The 17,958-nt window shown below is 49.9% G+C and overlaps 6 protein-coding genes across 6 annotated transcripts; 5 read left to right on the top strand and 1 right to left on the bottom strand.

Annotated features, from left to right (window-relative positions):
• Positions 1–243: 243 nt before the first annotated feature.
• N7510_002519 (putative APSES transcription factor) lies at positions 244–2,423 on the top strand (the record flags this gene model as incomplete). Its single annotated transcript, XM_056974446.1, has 3 exons — positions 244–285; positions 338–524; positions 580–2,423. The coding sequence occupies 3 exons, from the start codon at positions 244–246 to the stop codon at positions 2,421–2,423; spliced, it is 2,073 nt and encodes a 690-aa protein (XP_056839563.1).
• Positions 2,424–4,044: 1,621 nt separating this feature from the next.
• N7510_002518 (bZIP transcription factor) lies at positions 4,045–4,725 on the top strand (the record flags this gene model as incomplete). Its single annotated transcript, XM_056974445.1, has 1 exon — positions 4,045–4,725. One exon carries the CDS (start codon positions 4,045–4,047, stop codon positions 4,723–4,725), a length of 681 nt encoding a protein of 226 aa, XP_056839562.1.
• A 1,596-nt stretch (positions 4,726–6,321) lies between these two features.
• On the top strand, positions 6,322–7,606 carry N7510_002517 (2,3-butanediol dehydrogenase; the record flags this gene model as incomplete). Its single annotated transcript, XM_056974444.1, has 5 exons — positions 6,322–6,405; positions 6,472–6,505; positions 6,563–6,813; positions 6,842–7,427; positions 7,476–7,606. 5 exons carry the CDS (start codon positions 6,322–6,324, stop codon positions 7,604–7,606), a joined length of 1,086 nt encoding a protein of 361 aa, XP_056839561.1.
• A 2,263-nt stretch (positions 7,607–9,869) lies between these two features.
• N7510_002516 (uncharacterized protein) lies at positions 9,870–11,561 on the top strand (the record flags this gene model as incomplete). Its single annotated transcript, XM_056974443.1, has 1 exon — positions 9,870–11,561. The coding sequence occupies one exon, from the start codon at positions 9,870–9,872 to the stop codon at positions 11,559–11,561; it is 1,692 nt and encodes a 563-aa protein (XP_056839560.1).
• A 733-nt stretch (positions 11,562–12,294) lies between these two features.
• N7510_002515 (uncharacterized protein) lies at positions 12,295–14,267 on the bottom strand (the record flags this gene model as incomplete). Its single annotated transcript, XM_056974442.1, has 7 exons — positions 12,295–12,543; positions 12,610–12,714; positions 12,767–13,498; positions 13,549–13,620; positions 13,677–13,968; positions 14,019–14,089; positions 14,142–14,267. 7 exons carry the CDS (start codon positions 14,265–14,267, stop codon positions 12,295–12,297), a joined length of 1,647 nt encoding a protein of 548 aa, XP_056839559.1.
• A 545-nt stretch (positions 14,268–14,812) lies between these two features.
• N7510_002514 (M20 family metallopeptidase) lies at positions 14,813–16,139 on the top strand (the record flags this gene model as incomplete). Its single annotated transcript, XM_056974441.1, has 3 exons — positions 14,813–14,902; positions 14,957–15,339; positions 15,395–16,139. 3 exons carry the CDS (start codon positions 14,813–14,815, stop codon positions 16,137–16,139), a joined length of 1,218 nt encoding a protein of 405 aa, XP_056839558.1.
• Positions 16,140–17,958: the final 1,819 nt, after the last annotated feature.

Below are 17,958 nucleotides of genomic sequence, written 5' to 3'. Positions count from 1 at the left end.
CATCGCCTCATCACCTGACTTGTCTGGCGTGTCACGGCAAAATCCATTTACGCGTCACGTCGCGTAATCGAGGATGCCTCACCCTCGGTCCACCGGCTGAACCTGTGCCCTCTTTTCTACTTTTTTGGGGGGGAATAAGGCAATGCGCCCATTCCAACATTTTTACTTCAATTGACTTGTGGATCCTCGCGGGTTGCTTCTAGTCAGGACCTGCCTGGCGCCTAGCCGCTTACCACGCCCATCATGGCGGGGATGGAGCCCATCTACTCGGCCACCTATAGTGGTGTAAGTGCCTCCCGATGATCTCGACGGCTTGTCTGACTCTGCTGGGTACTAGGTCCCCGTGTATGAATTCAAAATTGCCAACGACAGTGTGATGCGCCGGAGGGCGGATGACTGGATTAATGCAACCCATATCCTGAAAGCGGCGGGGTTTGACAAGCCGGCAAGAACGAGAATTCTAGAAAGGGAAGTGCAGAAGGGAGTGCATGAGAAGGTGCAGGGCGGATACGGCAAATACCAGGGTTCGTGTTGTGCCCATTTGAGAACCTCTTCTGGCCTGCTGACCCGATCAAATAGGAACATGGATTCCCCTCCCAGAAGGCCGCGTGCTAGCGGAACGCAACAATATCCTGAGCAAACTCACCCCCATATTCGATTATGTGCCTGGAGATCGCAGCCCCCCACCAGCTCCAAAGCATTCATCTGCGCCGTCCAAACCGAGAGCCCCGAGAAAATCAGCCGCTAGTCGCGCCGCTGCAAAATCGGAAGCTGCCTTCAATGTCGTTCAGCCTCAACGAAGCATGGGTCCGCCCACCCTCCCTCATGATCACTACGACATGAGTGCCCAGTTTGATGACAACGAATCCATCGAGCGAGCCACCATCGATTCATCGTCCATGGTGGCAGACGAAGATATGCTTCAAATGTCTCAGCACGGCGGCCACTCTCGAAAGCGGAAGCGTGGGATGAACGAGGAAACGGCCATGTCCATCAGCGAACAAGAACACATAATCTACGGCGATCAATTGTTGGACTATTTTATGACTGTTGGGGACGCTCCAGAAGCCACTCGCATCCCGCCGCCGGAGCCACCGGCTCAATTCCAGGTAGACCGGCCGATCGACGATTCGGGGAACACAGCCCTTCACTGGGCGTGCGCCATGGGTGACCTGGAGATCGTGCAGGATCTCCTCCGACGAGGAGCTGATGTCAAGGCACTGTCGGTTCACGAAGAGACCCCGCTTGTTCGCGCAGTTCTATTTACCAACAACTACGAAAAGAGAACATTCCCGGCCCTGTTGGACCTGCTACTAGACACTGTCTCCTTCCGGGACTGGTTCGGTGCCACACTTTTTCACCACATCGCTGAAACAACGAGGAGCAAAGGCAAATGGAAAAGCTCGCGGTACTACTGTGAAGTGTTGCTGGATAAGCTTTCTCGGACAATTTCTCAGGATGAGATCGATCTGCTGTTGTCGTGTCAGGACTCCAATGGGGACACGGCCGCGCTCGTGGCTGCGCGCAACGGTGCTTTCCGCCTGGTAAACATGCTTCTCATGCACTGCCCTCGATCGGGTGATATGGTGAATAAGAAAGGCGAAACGGCCTCCAGCATCACGCAACGGTCTCATAACCCCGAGCATGATATTATGCCTGCCCCGTCCTCGGTGACCATGGCAAATGAACAGTTGGACGGCGACACAGGTGGCATTGAAGCCTCGGATCACCCAACAATTGCTCCGCTGCCCGATAACTCTGTGACCTCCGACCTTCTTTCCAAGATTGGCGCGATCATGGCAGAGGCGAATAAGAAGCTGACCATCACTTATGGAAATTCAAAGATTAACCATCAGGATTCCGATGATGTCGCCAACCCGGAGGCGCTATATGAGCAACTGGAGTCGGATCGCCAGAAGATCCAGAAACAGGTTGCTGCCCTGGCGGCTAAGGAGGCCGAGTACGAGCCCAGCGATAGCCAGGTTGGCCGGTATGAGAAACTAAGGGCAAATTACGAGTCTCTGCTCGAACAGCTACAACACGCGAAGCTCTCCAAACTGCTCACCACAGGGGCGCCGCGGGACTCCGAGGTTGCTTCCTCTCCCTCCCCCTCCGACCTAATGGCCCGGTATAAGCTAGCTCGACAGCTTTGCAATGCGCAAAAGGCGCGCCATGAGGCGGTTCGCGCGCTCGCACAGCAAACCGCTGATGCGGGAGTGAGCACCAAGTTCGACGTGCACCGCAAGTTGGTCGCTCTGGCCACCGGTCTCAAGGAAGAAGAGCTGGACCCGATGGCGGCCGAGCTGGCCGAAACCCTCGAGTTTGATCGGCTCAACGGCAAAGGCCCGTCGCCTGAACCGGAGCGTCGACCATTAAAGACCGAGTCGACTACACTCCCTGGCCCGATGTCCGTGGATGCATGATTTTTTCTTTACGAACGAACTCTTTTCCGTCTGGTCTTGTTTCCTCATGTCCAGCAGATACCCCGATTTATTTTCTCTTCTGTTTGATTGTTCATTTTGTCCGCGAGTGTGCATGACTGACTGCCATTGCCATTTCCTTTGCGGGGGTGTTATTTTGTTTGTAGTGTTCCACGATCGAGTGTGCTTGTACATAGCGACGAACAGCCACTCCGGTGCGATGTATTATCTTTACTTGTGTACTAGTTACTGAACCAGTCAATGATTGCCCAATCTTGATTTACTCTTCTCGAATCCATCGAACATAACTACCGATCACAACGAATCATTCGCAGTGCTCTTTCGGCCTCTTCCCTCTCGAATTTTGAAGTCCTCATCCGATTTAATGAAGTCGTGAGTCGATGCGTCCATTTATCCTGGTGGACCAGTCACTAGTGATGCTCAGTGCAGGTCTGAGTACCTAATGCTCAGCGCGGTAAAATTCGTCTTGATATGCCGCCTCCCGTGGTTTTATTATGGCTGTATCACGAACACAACTCCCGTTGGACCGATCTCGGAGTGACAAAGCTCATGGAAATATCTTGAGCTAAATCTGCCATGGTCACTCGGCGTACATTTCGAGAGAAATGGAACTGTAGCCATCCACCATGATAGCATTGTTTTATGCCCTCATTCTTGACATCACGATCGATATTTCCACCAGCTAGAACTTTTCGGGGAAATGCTGGCGGCTTCGCTGATGGCTTCGCAAGAGGCGCCCTATCGGGAAGGAAATGAGTGGCCAAGCGAGGATGCTGAGGATCGTAAGGACACTCAGTCCTTGTCTCTAGATGCATAATGATTGGCTGGTCCCTACATCCAGCGTGCTCGAATATCTTGTTCTCTAACTGCCAAGTTTTCGTCCTTGGAGGGTGTTGCCCTCTTAGTGTTCTAGACCACGAAAATCCCATCAGACTTAGTATTCCCGGCTGCGCACGTAGCATCTTCCTGTCTCGCCCTATCAGGGCACACATAACTATTTTGATTCGGGTGGGTATCTTCTCCGATGATATCATCATACTTTTCAGGCCCAATGCAAAACAAGACCAAGGTCTTTTCTTTCTTGGAACAAACTAATAATTAAACCCCTCCATTTGAACAAAACTTTGAAAACGGTCACCACGTGCAATGCTCGTCATCCACCTCTTTCGCTCCACCTATGTTTGAGTTTCTCCCCAGAATCGCTTCCCGCATCGACCGTTCTTTACATTTCCGGACCCGGAACCGGGGGAAACTCTTAGCATTAAATCCCGGTTTGAGCTTTCTTTGGCTCGAGCCTTCCCATCCATTCGTCATTGTCGGATCACATCTCCGTCTTGGCCTTTCACGGGCAGTGGTGGCAACCCCCCGCGCTTGCTTCCAAGCTGTTTCCACGCTGCATCCCCGGTTACATGCTATCTAGAATGCGCGGCTCTAGACCCGGAACCCCCGGCGCTATATTTTGCGATCGTATATGAGATAACCTGTACAATCTCCCCTAAATGTCTTCTCAGTGATTCTTTTAATGCTTTTTGCCCAGTCTAAAATATCTGCCGAATATTCGTGGATTGGAAATTAATTTGTCCCCGCTGCGTCCCCTCTCAACATGGCCACTCTACTCCAAACCTCGACTATGAGCAATGTCTTCTCGAGCACACCACCGACATTCGAAGATCCGACGGACCTCTGGCTCAATGCACTCGACATATCTCAGAGCGATAAAGGGTCGTCAATCCAAAGCTTGCACGAGCATTCACACACGAACCAAGAATACAAGCCTCAATCGCAACCCGCCAGAAGGACTCGCCGATATTCGAAGCCCTACATCTCACGTAATGACGTCAGCCCAGGCAGGGCGAAACACCTCGAACGGAACCGCGTTGCAGCAAACAAATGCCGCATGAAGAAGAAGGAGGAGCACAAACAGATCCAAAGCGTCCTAGACAGCGAGGCTGCGAAACACGAGACTCTATTGGCGCAAGTCAACGTGCTGAAAGAAGAGATCTGGCATCTCAAAAACCAGATATTTGAGCATGCAACAAATTGCGACGGCGAGCAGCTCAACCTACAGCTCCCGCTGATGCCTCAGAATGTGCTTGAAGCAAACACTGATGGGATGCAATGTCTATCACCGCCGTTTTCGGCTAGTACGTGCTCCGACGGGTCGGTCGGTGTTGGAGATAGTGGTGGGATCAAGTCGGGCACGCATGAAGATGTCGCAGATGCTGCACCCGTGGACTGTCCTGATGGCTTCTTTGATAGTTTCATTGACGTGCTAAACATGTAGCAAGTCATTTTTCTGTCGAGATCTCTGTGGTTGTTAGCATGGCGTGAAGGGCATGGCGTGAAAGTACTTCCTAGCTTAATTTCAGTGATGTCATCCAAGTAACAAAGGTACCCTATCTATACTCAGTAGTTCGCAATGCATTCCGGATCCACTGTAAACGACCAAATGCAAAATCTGATCATAGGAGGATCACTCGTCGAGCAGGAGGTACATCATTCGAGCTCGGATTGCATCAAGTTTAGTCGGTCGAAAACACCAATCCAATTATAGGACAGACCTAACTGTGTCCAGCCGTGGAGGCTCCCTTTTTGGAAGAGCTTGTGTGGAGAATGCATACTGGGCGACGGCGCAGTTAGTTGGCTGGCTTTTTTTCCCGGTCAATAAGATTGGTAGAAGCCGAAGATCCTATGGGGCTCATAAGCCGGAGCGAATTGAGTTCGACTGGGGCTTTTCCAAATGCTGCGAATGGGTTATCTTGTTAGATTTTTGTAACTATCACTGTCCGTTGATGTCACAGACAGGAATCCCCCCACCTTAGCCACTCGAAATAGCGTTGTAGCCCCTAGTTGCTTATATTACAACCATAACAGGATCTCTTATCCGTTGCTGCGATCTGCGTCTTTGACCCGTAATACACACGGGGCTAACGTCCCAATATCTTACGCTGTATCACGTTTCCAGCGATGGGCGTATCACGATCGAGACGTTTGATTGGTCTTTCCTTGCAACCAGCCTACCAGCCGATGTCTGGAAGACCATTATGTACACCGAAGTTTTGGGACACCATGAGACCTTGGACTTCTCCTTTTCTTTATAATATCCGTTGAAGTATCTTACTTGAACCTTCAATTTTTTTGGTGGATATATGTCTGTGTGAGTCCCCATGCTCGAATCGTAGGAATGTGAAATGAAATTAACAAATTATGATTTGGATGCAGTCGATGAATAATGGGCCAGCTATGTTAGTGACTATCTACACGGGGCCCACCCCCTCTCTTCTTCTTGGTTCGCTGACGACCAGGTACGTAAGCCTATTGAAAACTACTTGCCCATATTTGATAGCATGGTCAAACCCGGCAGCGTCAATCGTACCCCTGCGCGGGGTACGATTGACTGAAAATTCTCTGGATGTAATTGGCTTAGTGCTATGGGGCCTTGGAGACTCAATCATGTACATCTGGAACCAGGGTCATGACAATGATGTGACAGTGGTTCATAACTAGATCCTTGTTGATGGAGATGGCATCACGAGAAACAGGTAGGCGGATCCTATTATCCTGGTATTTTCAAGTCGCGATGTCATGGGTATCTTCATCTATGATCCTGGTTTAGATGATTTCACCCCGACGTCACTGGCCCATAGCTCACACTACCTCTGATATGAGACCTGTCCTTGGAATTCATAGGTCTGGCAGGTTGTGTATATCAAGTTATGGCCATTTTGCGTTGGCAGAATCATCCGCCGTTCTTGCCACCGTGAGCATGCCATCAGTATATAAATCCACGGGGGAAGCAACGTACTGAGAGTGAGAAAATTTCGAAGCAACATACTTCTAAATCCAACTAGTTTGAACTAACTCTTCTTATGCAACAAATATGAAAGCCGTTCGATTTCACGGACGTGGAGATATTCGCGTGGACCAACTTGAAGAGCCGCGGTGCGGGAAGGGCGAAGTAAAGGTAAGTTGACGAGTTTGACTCTTGTAGATAGTGAAAAGAGCATGGATCTAACACTAGTATTCACAGATGAAGCCTGCCTATGTAGGGATTTGTGGAAGCGGTATAATCCATCGACCTTGTTGAAGCTTTGCGTCGCTGCATACTGATGTGCTGATAGATTTTCACGAATATACTTCTGGGCCTGTTCTGGTTCCTAAGACCGAGCATCCCATCACTGGAGAGAAATCTCCCATCACTATGGGTCATGAGTTTAGCGGCACAGTAGAAGAAGTTGGAGAGGATGTCAAGCATGTTGTTCCTGGTCAACGAGCTGTCGTTCGACCCACGATTTTCGACGAGAAATGTACAGCCTGCAAGCAAGGATATAGGCATTGCTGTAAGAATATTGGATTTATTGGGCTAAGTGGTGTGTTATTCTCAAGGATTCCATGTATAGTTTACTAACCAAACGCAAGGGTACGGCGGTGGCATGGCCCATCACATAGTCGCCCCGGCCGAACACTTCTACCCGCTGCCTGACAATGTCTCCTTCGAAATGGCAGCACTTATCGAACCGCTTGCGGTGGCCTGGCATGCAGTCAATATTTCTCCATTCAAAGATAACGATAATGTGCTGGTCCTGGGAGCTGGGCCGATTGGAATCGGAGTGATCCAAATCCTCAAGCTGCATGGTGCAAAGAGGATTACAGTCGTGGAGATGATGGAAAACCGCAAGAATCTCGCCGAGCACTATGGTGCTGATAACATCTTTGATCCTCATGAACTAGACATCCCGGAAGAGGTGTTGAAGGTGACTGAGGAGAAAGGAGTGGATGTTATTTTCGACACAGCAGACGTTGAAAGTGCGCTTAATGGAATTATACCAGCATGCCGAGTCCATGGGACAATCGTTAACATAGCAGTTTGGGAGACCAGACCGGCTGTCAAGGTAAATGACCTGACATACAAGGAAATTAATTATATGGGTGCTGCTTTGTATGATGAGAAGTCGTTCAAGGACGTAATCCAGGCATTGAGCAATCGTAAGTTCTTCCATCATGCAAGAGATAAATGTACTGATTGATCTGCAGGTCAGCTGAGGCCCGAAAAGATGATTACAGCCAAGATCAAGCTGGGCGATGCAGTGGAAAAGGGATTCCAAGAGTTGATTGATCATAGAGATCGCCATTGTAAGATCCTAATTGATGCGCAAACATCCTAGAGTAAACTGGGCGAGTCATTAGATAGTCATTAGGAGGATTTAATTATCATATTACAAGCCGGCGTGAGGTATAACAATTTACCACGTAGATGCACAGGTCTTTATGAAACACATCCAAAATCATCGATAGATTCACCGTAGATCCACCCGTGTACGCGGGCATTCGTTCAAAGCCAAGCGCCTGAGATACCATAGTATTAGAATGCTTCTATCAGGAGAGCACAAATCCGCGCATAGGAACAACTAGCAGCTGTCTCTTTCGACGTTCTTAAGGCTGATCACCAGAGACCGATGGCCGGCGGCTGGGTGCTCTGTGTCCCGCTCTGAGCCGCGCTGCGAGCCTTGCAGTCGTGAGTGTTGCGCCTCGAGTTCACGATGTTCAAGACTGCGACGGTATTGGTAAAAGAAACAGTGCCCTAGAACCGGTAGGTAGTAATGGCTCGTTGCATTTCTTCGCTCGCAGGAACTCGCTACTCAACATTTCCTAACTATGCATCTACTATTGCAAGCGTTGCATCACGGTGGTATTATGTTTCCATGCACCGTTTCTTCATAATCTACTGATCGTATATAGTGTTCAAGACTCGATAATAATCTATAATTTAATCAAAACTCAACTAATTGAAACGAGGATAAAAGTAAGCTTGCGATAGCATCATCAAGAGCTCTCCAGATTTATGACTACGACAGTACTAAGTGAGCGGGAAGAATGTACCTCGAGAGGTCGACAATAGATAGTAAGCTACGCGCGGGATATAACAGGTTGGGATACAAGCCCTAGCTGATGTGCTATGCCGATCATTGCCAGGGTGTTAGACACGAGGGAAGCTAGGTAACCTTTGCTTTGTGCAAAGTCGCGTGGGCGACCCAGAGTGACAATCGTCTATTTAGTTAGGCACCGCCAGATGCAGGTCAGACAGGCATCTCTCTGCGCGGCAGTCGAATCATCTGTTAGGCGAAAAGCCATAACCGCGACTTGATTCGCTGGCAGGGACTTGGCGCAGGCCGTCGGCGGCTGAAGGGCGCGAAGGGGAGCCATCCAATCACTGGAGGCACAGTGTGACGAGGGCAACACTCGTCACTCGTGGGGGCTCAACGGAGCTGCTGGACTGGCTGAACGGGTTGCCACCATGATGGAACGAGACCATCAGTAATGCCATCGAAGACGAATCGATCATAGACAGTCGTACTTATAACTACCATGAAGATATACTATGTAGTGGATCGATCGTGTTCCGCATGAGATCTCGTGATCTTCCAGTGTTTCTGCCTCAGGCACTCACGTGTTCCCCACACCGTCTCGTTCTCGCCCTTTCGCTTCTTCTGCTTCTTCGTCTTTCCTCTTCTTCACCCCCCTCTCTTCTCCTTCCCCCATCAAGTCCATCTAATCTTCGCTTCTTTCGTTTTTTCCTCTCTTCCGTCCTGCATTTGTTCCTTCTCTCGGCAGCCATCGTCGTTTATTTGAAAACTCACCCTTCAAAAAAACACCAAAACCCCCTGCAAATAGTTTCTCCGATTCGATCCGCCCCTGAGAAGAAAATCGTTGTTGGCTCGCGTTTGGTCGAGATCCCACCCTGAAGACACTTCGACATTGATCACCACACAACGACAGCTCCGAGCTTCGCTTTTCGTGTCTTTCTTCTCGCCATAGCGTCTGTTGCTACCCTGTTGCCGGGTCGGTGTTTCAGCCTCTACCGAGTCCTTTTCGCTTCTGCATCGCGCCAACACCTTTTTATTTTTGTTTCATCCGGGACGTGCAGAGCACCTCCCTTTTTCTTCCTTTTCCTCTTTCACGTTTCCTGTGAAAGTCTTACTTTTGATACCCGCTTAATTTCTTCGGACGTCCGGTCGCTTCTCGTCGTTTCATCATTACTTGGGTTCATCCAGGACTATCCCTCGGCTTCGTCCTGGAACTTGTTTCCCTGTACAGTCTGATAATACTGGAATTTTTGATTCATCATTCTCATTGAGCCTGCGACTTGCTTTTCTGCATTCATCACGTTGCGATCGGGTAAGTGTGCTGGTCTTCTCTCAGCTGATCCTTGACTAACCGTTGTCTCACCTTGGCTAGACATCTTGACGTTCGCAACCACACTTCCCTTCGACACTCGGTCTTTTGCTGAGTTCTCGCCATAGACCTCATAATTCCTACCTAATCAGTCTTTCTCCCAATACCGGCTTTGTGGTTGACCCCAAACGCCCGTGAAACGACCTTGTGATCGAGAAACGCTCTCAGTGCACATACCCTCCCCCTATTTGAAATATGAGTACGAACGCTGGCGGTCTTGCTCAAATGACGTACAACTCTTCTTTCAACAATGGCAATTCCCTCGGCGTTCCGAGCTCCGGCTTTGCCTCGCGAGGGAAGGGCTCCCACATCAAGCGCCTGAGTGTGCCTCCCCAGGTGGCCACCATCGACGAGTTCCAAGCGCAGGTCCCAGTCTCTACGCCTCGCACCAGCCGCTCGCATCTCCTAGCTGGATTGCGCACTGCACCCCGATCCGCTACAGTTCCGTCCCAGCATCCGCAGCGCAATGGCATGGACAGCGGTCGGCAGTATGGTCTGTCTAACCGTGGTGCTGACCGTGTTCCTCAAACTGCGACCGGCACTGGATTCCCGCAGCACATGTACGCGACGAACCAGACACAACACAACCGCCCGATGTACATGCTGCCCGAGCAGGTGCTTGCTCCTCCGATAATCGATATGGGTGGCGACCAGTCCGTGGATGAAAACATGTACGCGGAATTGATGTCGACCAATCTCTTTCTGGCGGCACAGCAGCAGCGCCTACAACAGCAGTTGATCAGCGTGACGGCTGCGGCTCAGCAGTTCCAAGGTCTGAATCTGGGCGGTATGCCCGTGCCTCAGCAGCAATCTGTTCCTTCGCTCTCTCTTCCTGGCATGGGTTTCTATCAACAGCAACTTCAGCAGGGTGTGCAGCCCATTGTGCAGCCGGTTCCTGGACAGCCGGGCTTCTTTTCGGTCTTCAACCCTCTGACCGGTCAACAAAGCTACATCATGGACAACGGTTTCCAGGAGGATAGCTCGCCGCAGTTTCAAACCCGATCTCCTGGCCCGCAGGTGCCCCAGTTCCGTGCAGAGATCTCTCCCCCGGCTGAGTCCGCACAGTCGCCGATGCACTTCCCGCAGCAGCCCATCTCTCCTCCGAATGGCACCCCATCTCCTCCGTATGAGAACTCCAACGCGTTCCGCCGCTCCCACAAGAAGAATTCGTCGTTCAACCCTGCTGTGAAGACCAACATCGACACCGCCAAGGCGAACGTCGGATTCGGTCCTCGATCTGCTGCTTTTCCGCCCACGCCGGCCACTGGAACATTCGGACCGGGCCAAAATCGTGCCGGTGAGCATCCCGTCCGTCAGCCTCGTGGACCGCCTTCGCTCGAGGATCTCCTGGCCAAGCCGACCTCCAAACACGAGGGTAGCAAGAACTTCGCAACGCGTCAACGGCGCCGCGCTGTTCACAACCTCGTCCGCGCAGGAATTGAGCGTCGCGGCGAGACTCGTAGCTTTGGATACCACAGCAGCGGAGGCACGAACACGCCAGCGAGCGAGAAGGAGTTCACGTTTTCAGACGGAGACGATGCCACTGTCCGCAGCGGCAGCCTCTCCAGCAAACCCAGTCTGGGCAGTCTGCGCGCAGCGGCCAACGGCGCCATCGGGTCTGAGCGAAAGGAAAAATCAGGCAAAGATCGCAAGTCTCCCGAGAGCCCGTTTCACAGCACAACCCCAACCAGCGAGGACGGCTACTTTAGCTCGAAGCTAGCTGACGCTCGCGCCGACCAAGTCTCTGCCTCGTCTTCGGGCACTTCATCTCCCTCCGTGGCGGCAGTCGTGGCTGGCCAGGGGCCTGTGGCCCAAGCACCTGAACGGCGCAAGACGCCAATGCTCGTGCTGTCTAGCGCTGAAAAACGGAAGACTCCTCTCATGTAATGCCGAATTCCCCCTCATGTGACAAGCGACGTATGACTTTTTCTTTTATTCTTCCGGCTGGCTTTTTTCCCCCTTCTATTGTTTCCCATCGGATATTTCGATAGGTAACCCTTTGACTCTATCCATTCCTTTTATTCTTATTCATGATCAGTATCCACATTGTCAGCCCTGATGTCCGCTTGATGAAAGGCCCGGATCAGTCTGAAATGACTTCTTCTATTCTTCATTTTCAACTTCCCTATTCTTATTCTTCTTATCCTCGAATTGTCCCAGTCAGCCCTGTATTGCAGGCGGAGGTTACTTTTGACACAGGACACACGCTCCTTTATTGCTGAAATCAGCTTCGACATTGAAATGCAAGGAAATATCGGACTGCAGCAACGCTGCCCGTCAGTCACTCGTTTTCTTTTCGGGGTTACTGGTGTGCATCTGGCTATGTACATGCAGTTCTTACGTACTCTCTTATCATTTGTTCCTCCTGTTTCAAGGCCTGAATTAAATCACTACTAGGCAAACACATCTTTGCTAAAGAATGATCATTCCTCGGGTCAATCCGTAGATGAAGTAAGCTGGTTGATCTTGAAGGTTTAGATACTAGGTACCTCGCAGGTCATATGCAGGATAACTATCACTAGATATATTATTCGAAGCTTGTATTCTAATATTGGAGAACCATGGGAAGGAAAATACAGAGGCCACCGCAGCAGTCTTACTGCAAGGACCCCCTACCGATTCACTCAGGGCGGGTTTCATATTGCCGACGGGCATAAAACTCATACCGTGACGCACATTGACGGCGCCACCTCTTTCCCCAGATCAGCATAGGAACATAAGTCGCAATGACGAGCACAGCTAAGCATCCCAAAAGAACAAACATGTTGTAATCGCCCATTCCGGCCTCCCACGGGGGAACGGCGAATACAAGGATTGTAGCGAGGAGATTCCGCACGAACGTGACTCCGACGAAACCATCGCCAATAATCTGGATAAGTTCATAGTTATTATACATTGTCACGGATTAAAATAAACCAATAGGGGAAATGCATACCTTGCTGTAGGAATCCTGGATGTATGTGACCACAATCGTTCCACAGCCTCCGACCCCAAATCCAACAAACCCGGCGCCGACACAGTTGATGATCCAAGGAAGACCCTGATTGTCAGATTAGCCTCACCATCATCTCATCTAGCATGAACCGTCTTACCGTGGTGATTGTTAGGCCATACATGAATATTCCAAGCGGTAACGCAATGCCCGGCACAATGAACATCTGGAGCCGCATCTCAGGCTCATATATGCCCTCGTTCCGTCTGGCTAGTTTCAAAATAAGCCAATCAGTCGCAATCCCTCCAACTATAGAACCTAAGATGCCGCCGATTGCAGGTGCAATGATAACATTTCCAACTCCGATGGGGCTGAAATTGTAAGGAGGAGCCGGGTAGAAAGCTGCCTGGGTAACCAGCATGACTGATAAGGAGGAAAAGGCAAAGCCCCATTGGAGGGCACCAAAGGCGATAGCGGGGAAGAGACAGAGAACAACAAATGGCTGCCAGAAATGTCTTGCAAAGTTGTGGTTTTCATGCTGTAAGTTCGATGGTGTTGTCGTTATAAGACTCATTCGGCTCCAGTACGGCTTGATTGGAATTGAGGTGTCAATATGCTGACGATTTTGGGAGCCAGTGATGTTTTCAGATTTGCTGGAGACTCCGTCATTGGGGGCTGGTTTGGCTTTCTCTGAATTTTGTTCTTCAGATCTCTCTTGGTTTTCGGCAATAGGAGATCCTTCAATAACGACGCTTGGGACATATTTTGTCTCCTCCAATAAGAATATCATGGCTAGAGTCAATGCTCCATTGAATATCGCGACATACCAATAGCCCCATCGCCACCCTTGGGATGCAGTCACGTAGCCCGCTGGCACAGGTGCGAGAAAGTTCTTGCAAGAGGTTAGTCCAGGATAACTTAAACGATGCTAAAATATCATACCCCGATCACCACCATCGCATAATAGATACCATTGAAAGTACCACGCTCATGGACGAAGAACATATCTGCGACCTGTGGTTTCAGGTAAGCAATTGACAAGGTAAAAAACAAACCGAAAGGAGGCATACCGAAATCTCGAATAGTGTCTCGTTAACGACACCGACGAAGCACATTATGGCCTGAGTGGCGTATAACTCTCCCGTAGTTGTCATACTCGCGGACCAAGCACCCATTCCGGTCACGATAGCCGAAGTCAGGATGTAAATTGGTCGCCGGCCGTAGCGAAGCGCAAACGGGACGAGAATGAAGCATCCAAGGGCCAAGGCACCGGTGCCAACTGCGTAGCTATTATTCAAGGCGGTATACGAGAAGCCGACATCTTTGTTCATTACCGCCCACATCGGCGTTGCAACCACCAAACTAAGAACAGGAGATTAGCACGGGAAATCTCGCCCATAGATCAATCTTACCATGCATCTACCAGGACCGTGTAGAGACCTAGGAGAGCAATCTGCAGCCATTTCCTCCAGGGAGCCCAGTTCTATACTCCCCTGGTTAGATTCTGATTTAGCTGTTCGACTTCAAAGACTCACCAGAGGATCGTTCGGGTCTGAAGATGGCTGCGGGGAAAGGACAAGGTCGTCATCGTGGGCTTGCAGTCGGACAGTACCGGGAGAAGTCTCTTGACTATTGTTATATTTACCGGCCTCAGTGTCCATGATTTAGCATAGAGAGTTGGAATAATCGAATCGTCGCGAATGATAACTATTGCCGGCCCCCTTTATTACTTAAGTGTCTTTGGTCTTGGGACTAACTAAAATGCGGAGTAACTAAATCCTTATCTGCGGAGTAATTCATTTATTAGCCCCCGCCCGCTTGCGCAGTGTTCGGCTATCGTTCGTTTAGAATCTCCAGAGCAGGCTGGGCCTAAAGCGAAAGAATAGTTTCCCGGCCCGGTGTAATGGCAAGGCGATAAACAAGGGATTGTAGGCACCACTCTAAATGGGAAAGAGATTGCGAGAAAGTTTAAGTCCCCACCCGGGGTAGAAGCACTTTGGTAATTAACTTTTAATTACTAGTCATTTAATTGCGCTCTGGCTCGACCGGGTATGATTCCGCAGGGCCCTCTATGCGCTAAGGTCGTCCCATATGCCGGTTATATATGCCGGGGTTGTCGCTGCGATCTGGCCTTCTCACTTGCATCTACCTCCATAAAGGCCTCTGACTCGAAAAGCGAGCAAGTCAGACCAATTATACTAGCGTCATGCCTGGAAGCGCAAAAGAGACGGTCTGGCAAGCACTGGATGAGTACATTCACAGCCAAGCGAAGGCACTGAAGGAATTGAATCACAGTGTGAGTGCTGCTAAGAGGATCATTATTTCTCAAGATAACTGATTCGTTAGCAAGATACATGATCATCCTGAACTTGCGTACAAGGAACATCACGCCCACAATGCCATCTGCGATTTTCTTGAGCAACTCGGAATTTCAGTTACCCGGCACGCATACGGGCTATCGACAGCTTTTGAAGCGACCAGTGGTTCCAATGGACGATGCATCAACTTCAACGCTGAATATGATGCTTTGCCAGGCATAGGCCATGCTTGCGGTCACAATCTCATTGCGACCGCTAGCGTGACTGGATTCATCGCCCTTTCATATGTTATCCAGAAATTCGGCCTCCCGGGCCGGGCCCAATTGCTGGGTACACCAGCTGAGGAAGACGGGGGCGGCAAAATCGACCTATTGGAGGCTGGGGCGTATGAGAAGGCAAATGTGTCGCTTATGATGTGAGTTGTTGGACTAAATGAAGCGAGTAGAGATTTCATCTAATTCTCTTTCAAGGCATCCAATGGCGGAGAGCGAATTTCTTAAACTTGGTGCGAGGGGCATTGCAGGACGAACCTCGATCGCTTGTTATGATGTTATTGGAGCCTATGAAGGAGTTAGCGCTCACGCCAGTGCCGCACCCTGGGAGGGTGTTAATGCTCTGGATGCGGTGGTGGCTGCGTACAACAATATATCAATGCTCCGTCAGCAAATCCAGCCGACCGACAGGATTCATGGCGCAATTCTAAACGCACCTGATATTACAAACGCCATTCCCGAGAAGGTGCAGACGAAGTATACCATACGGAGTCCCACAATCCAAGGTGCTAAAGCGCTTGGGCAGCGGGTACGCCAATGCCTGGAAGCTGGCGCCCTAGCGACTGGATGCAAGATCCAATTCGAGGAGACCAAGGCATATGCCAACTTAGTTGTCAACCAACCGCTCTGCGAGGAATTTCGAGACCATTCAATCGCGCAAGAAGAGAAAATGCTGGTGGCAGACGATGTACCCATGTCTGGCTCCACTGACCAAGGAAACGTTTCTCATGCATTGCCAAGTCTACATGCGCTGATCGGAATTCCAGCTACAGCCCAGAATCATACCCATGAATTCACGGCAGCAGCTGCATCAGAGGAATCTTTTCAGCGAACGCTGAAGTCGGGGAAATCCATGGCCATGACGGGTTGGGCGCTCTTGACTGATGAGCATCTTTATACGCGTGTGATTCAAGACTTCGAGAAGAATCAAGGTAACCAGTAGATCCACTGTCCACAAATAAAGAGTCATACCGGAATACCAGTCTAGAATTTACACTGTATACTTTCCCTCAGTTTGACATCTACATCTACATCGCACCTGCATCGCATCTGCACCTGCATGCAAGCTATCTGTGGACTTGGCTTTCTGTAGAAGCTTCGATAACACCGGAATTAGATCTGAAAACAAGAAGTCTGACTGACCACTTTGATACTATACCATCATAGACTCCACAAAAACCTATATGAGGCTCCTGATCATGAGCACGAACGCAAACCACCGAAGAAAAGTGCTTTGTCTCATTCGGCTGACCTGTCACGTGGAAACTGTTAACATTAGTTTTGGAAACTCTCTGCAGCATTTAAAATGTCACTAATTGCACCAGACAATATAAGTCCGCGACTATCAGGTTACAGATGAGATCAGCTCGTTGGATAGCAGATGCACAATGCATGATGCAGGAGGTGATGTTACCTCTATACATCCTCATTATAGGTTAATCTATATTCATGTTATGTAATATTGTGCTATTGCTCTTGTCTGGTGATTATGTCTCGAGGCAGGTGAGTACACGTAGTATACAAGGCGACTTATGGAATGAAAGCTAAACAGGCCTAGACAGTCTATTGTTTCGTATGTGTCAGATGGAGGATCATCTGCGCCGGAAGTACTCTCCGAAAAGTGCCCCAGCGGGCCGGTCAGATAATAGGCTTCCATTTGCTTGAGTTCGCAAACATCAACTGACCTGTTGCATAGGATGCCACCGAGGAATGTGGCCCGTTAGATATCCTCCATTGTTCTTGGCAGCCGAAGGGTTGATGCCTGAATCCTTGACAGAAAATATTTTCCTATCCACATGACAGAATCTGCGATTTTATCATGTCGTTGAGAAATTCGACGGATTGAGTGCGGTAATAGGGTGGCGGATCCCAGAGTTGTGGTAGAGCTTGACAGGATGTCCGATACTCTCCGGCCGGAATGTGAGGTGGAGCGCGTGTAAGTAAATTGAATTTGACAACTTTCTATGTGTCTGCTCGCTCTTTATTCAATATTGCGTGATTGAGTTGTTAATTGACCGTTTTCATCTAGGGATCATACACATCCCTGTGGCTCTCAGCCCTTTACTTAGATCAGACCTGATCGAGTTGGAGTCATGCTCGGGTAGTGAAATCATGGACAATTTGCGAACCAAACATACTTTAGCATAACTACAGTCAATCCATAACAAACGACAATTCCATTCTGGCCGCCTCAAAAAATGGACTGCTTACCCACCTGCACGTACCAAGAAGTTCCTTTGGTCAAAGCCCACTTTTATTCAACCTCGCTGCACTAACCCGAGGGTAGAGACAGCCGGTCTGTGGGACATGCGTATGACCATTACGGGCGCAGCCTATCTGTTCTGCCGGCAAAGATTAGGTATTGGTCCCTGCATCTTGTCTGGTGGTACGGTCATCCTCGGTAGAGCCGGCCGCTGGAGGGGGCTGTACGACGACGAAGAGGGCAGGGTGGTTGCACAGAAGGACTGTGCAGTCGCATCTCTGCAGCGAGCACGGGACTATATGTTAAAAGCTGCACGTTCAGCGAATTCTGGCATCCTGTTGAATTCAATTCCAGTCGAGGAGCTGATTATACATATATATCTGCTTTTCGATATGAAGACCCGGCGAGGGTGTCCTGGAAACCGCGGTATTTGCCCTCGATGTTTAATGAATGCTAATTTACAGCCTTGACTAGACTTTCAATGACCATGAACTCCGTGCCATCATTTCAGAATGGCCGATTGGTAGATCCATAATCTCACCCCAGCATCAGGGGAGGT

This window comes from Penicillium lagena (assembly GCF_028827675.1).
Source record: "Penicillium lagena strain IBT 129212 chromosome Unknown utg000001l_segment0_segment0, whole genome shotgun sequence".
Lineage (NCBI taxonomy): Eukaryota > Fungi > Ascomycota > Eurotiomycetes > Eurotiales > Aspergillaceae > Penicillium > Penicillium lagena.
Note: the sequence above shows the minus strand (reverse complement) of the source record. Positions and strands in the feature narration are given on the sequence as shown.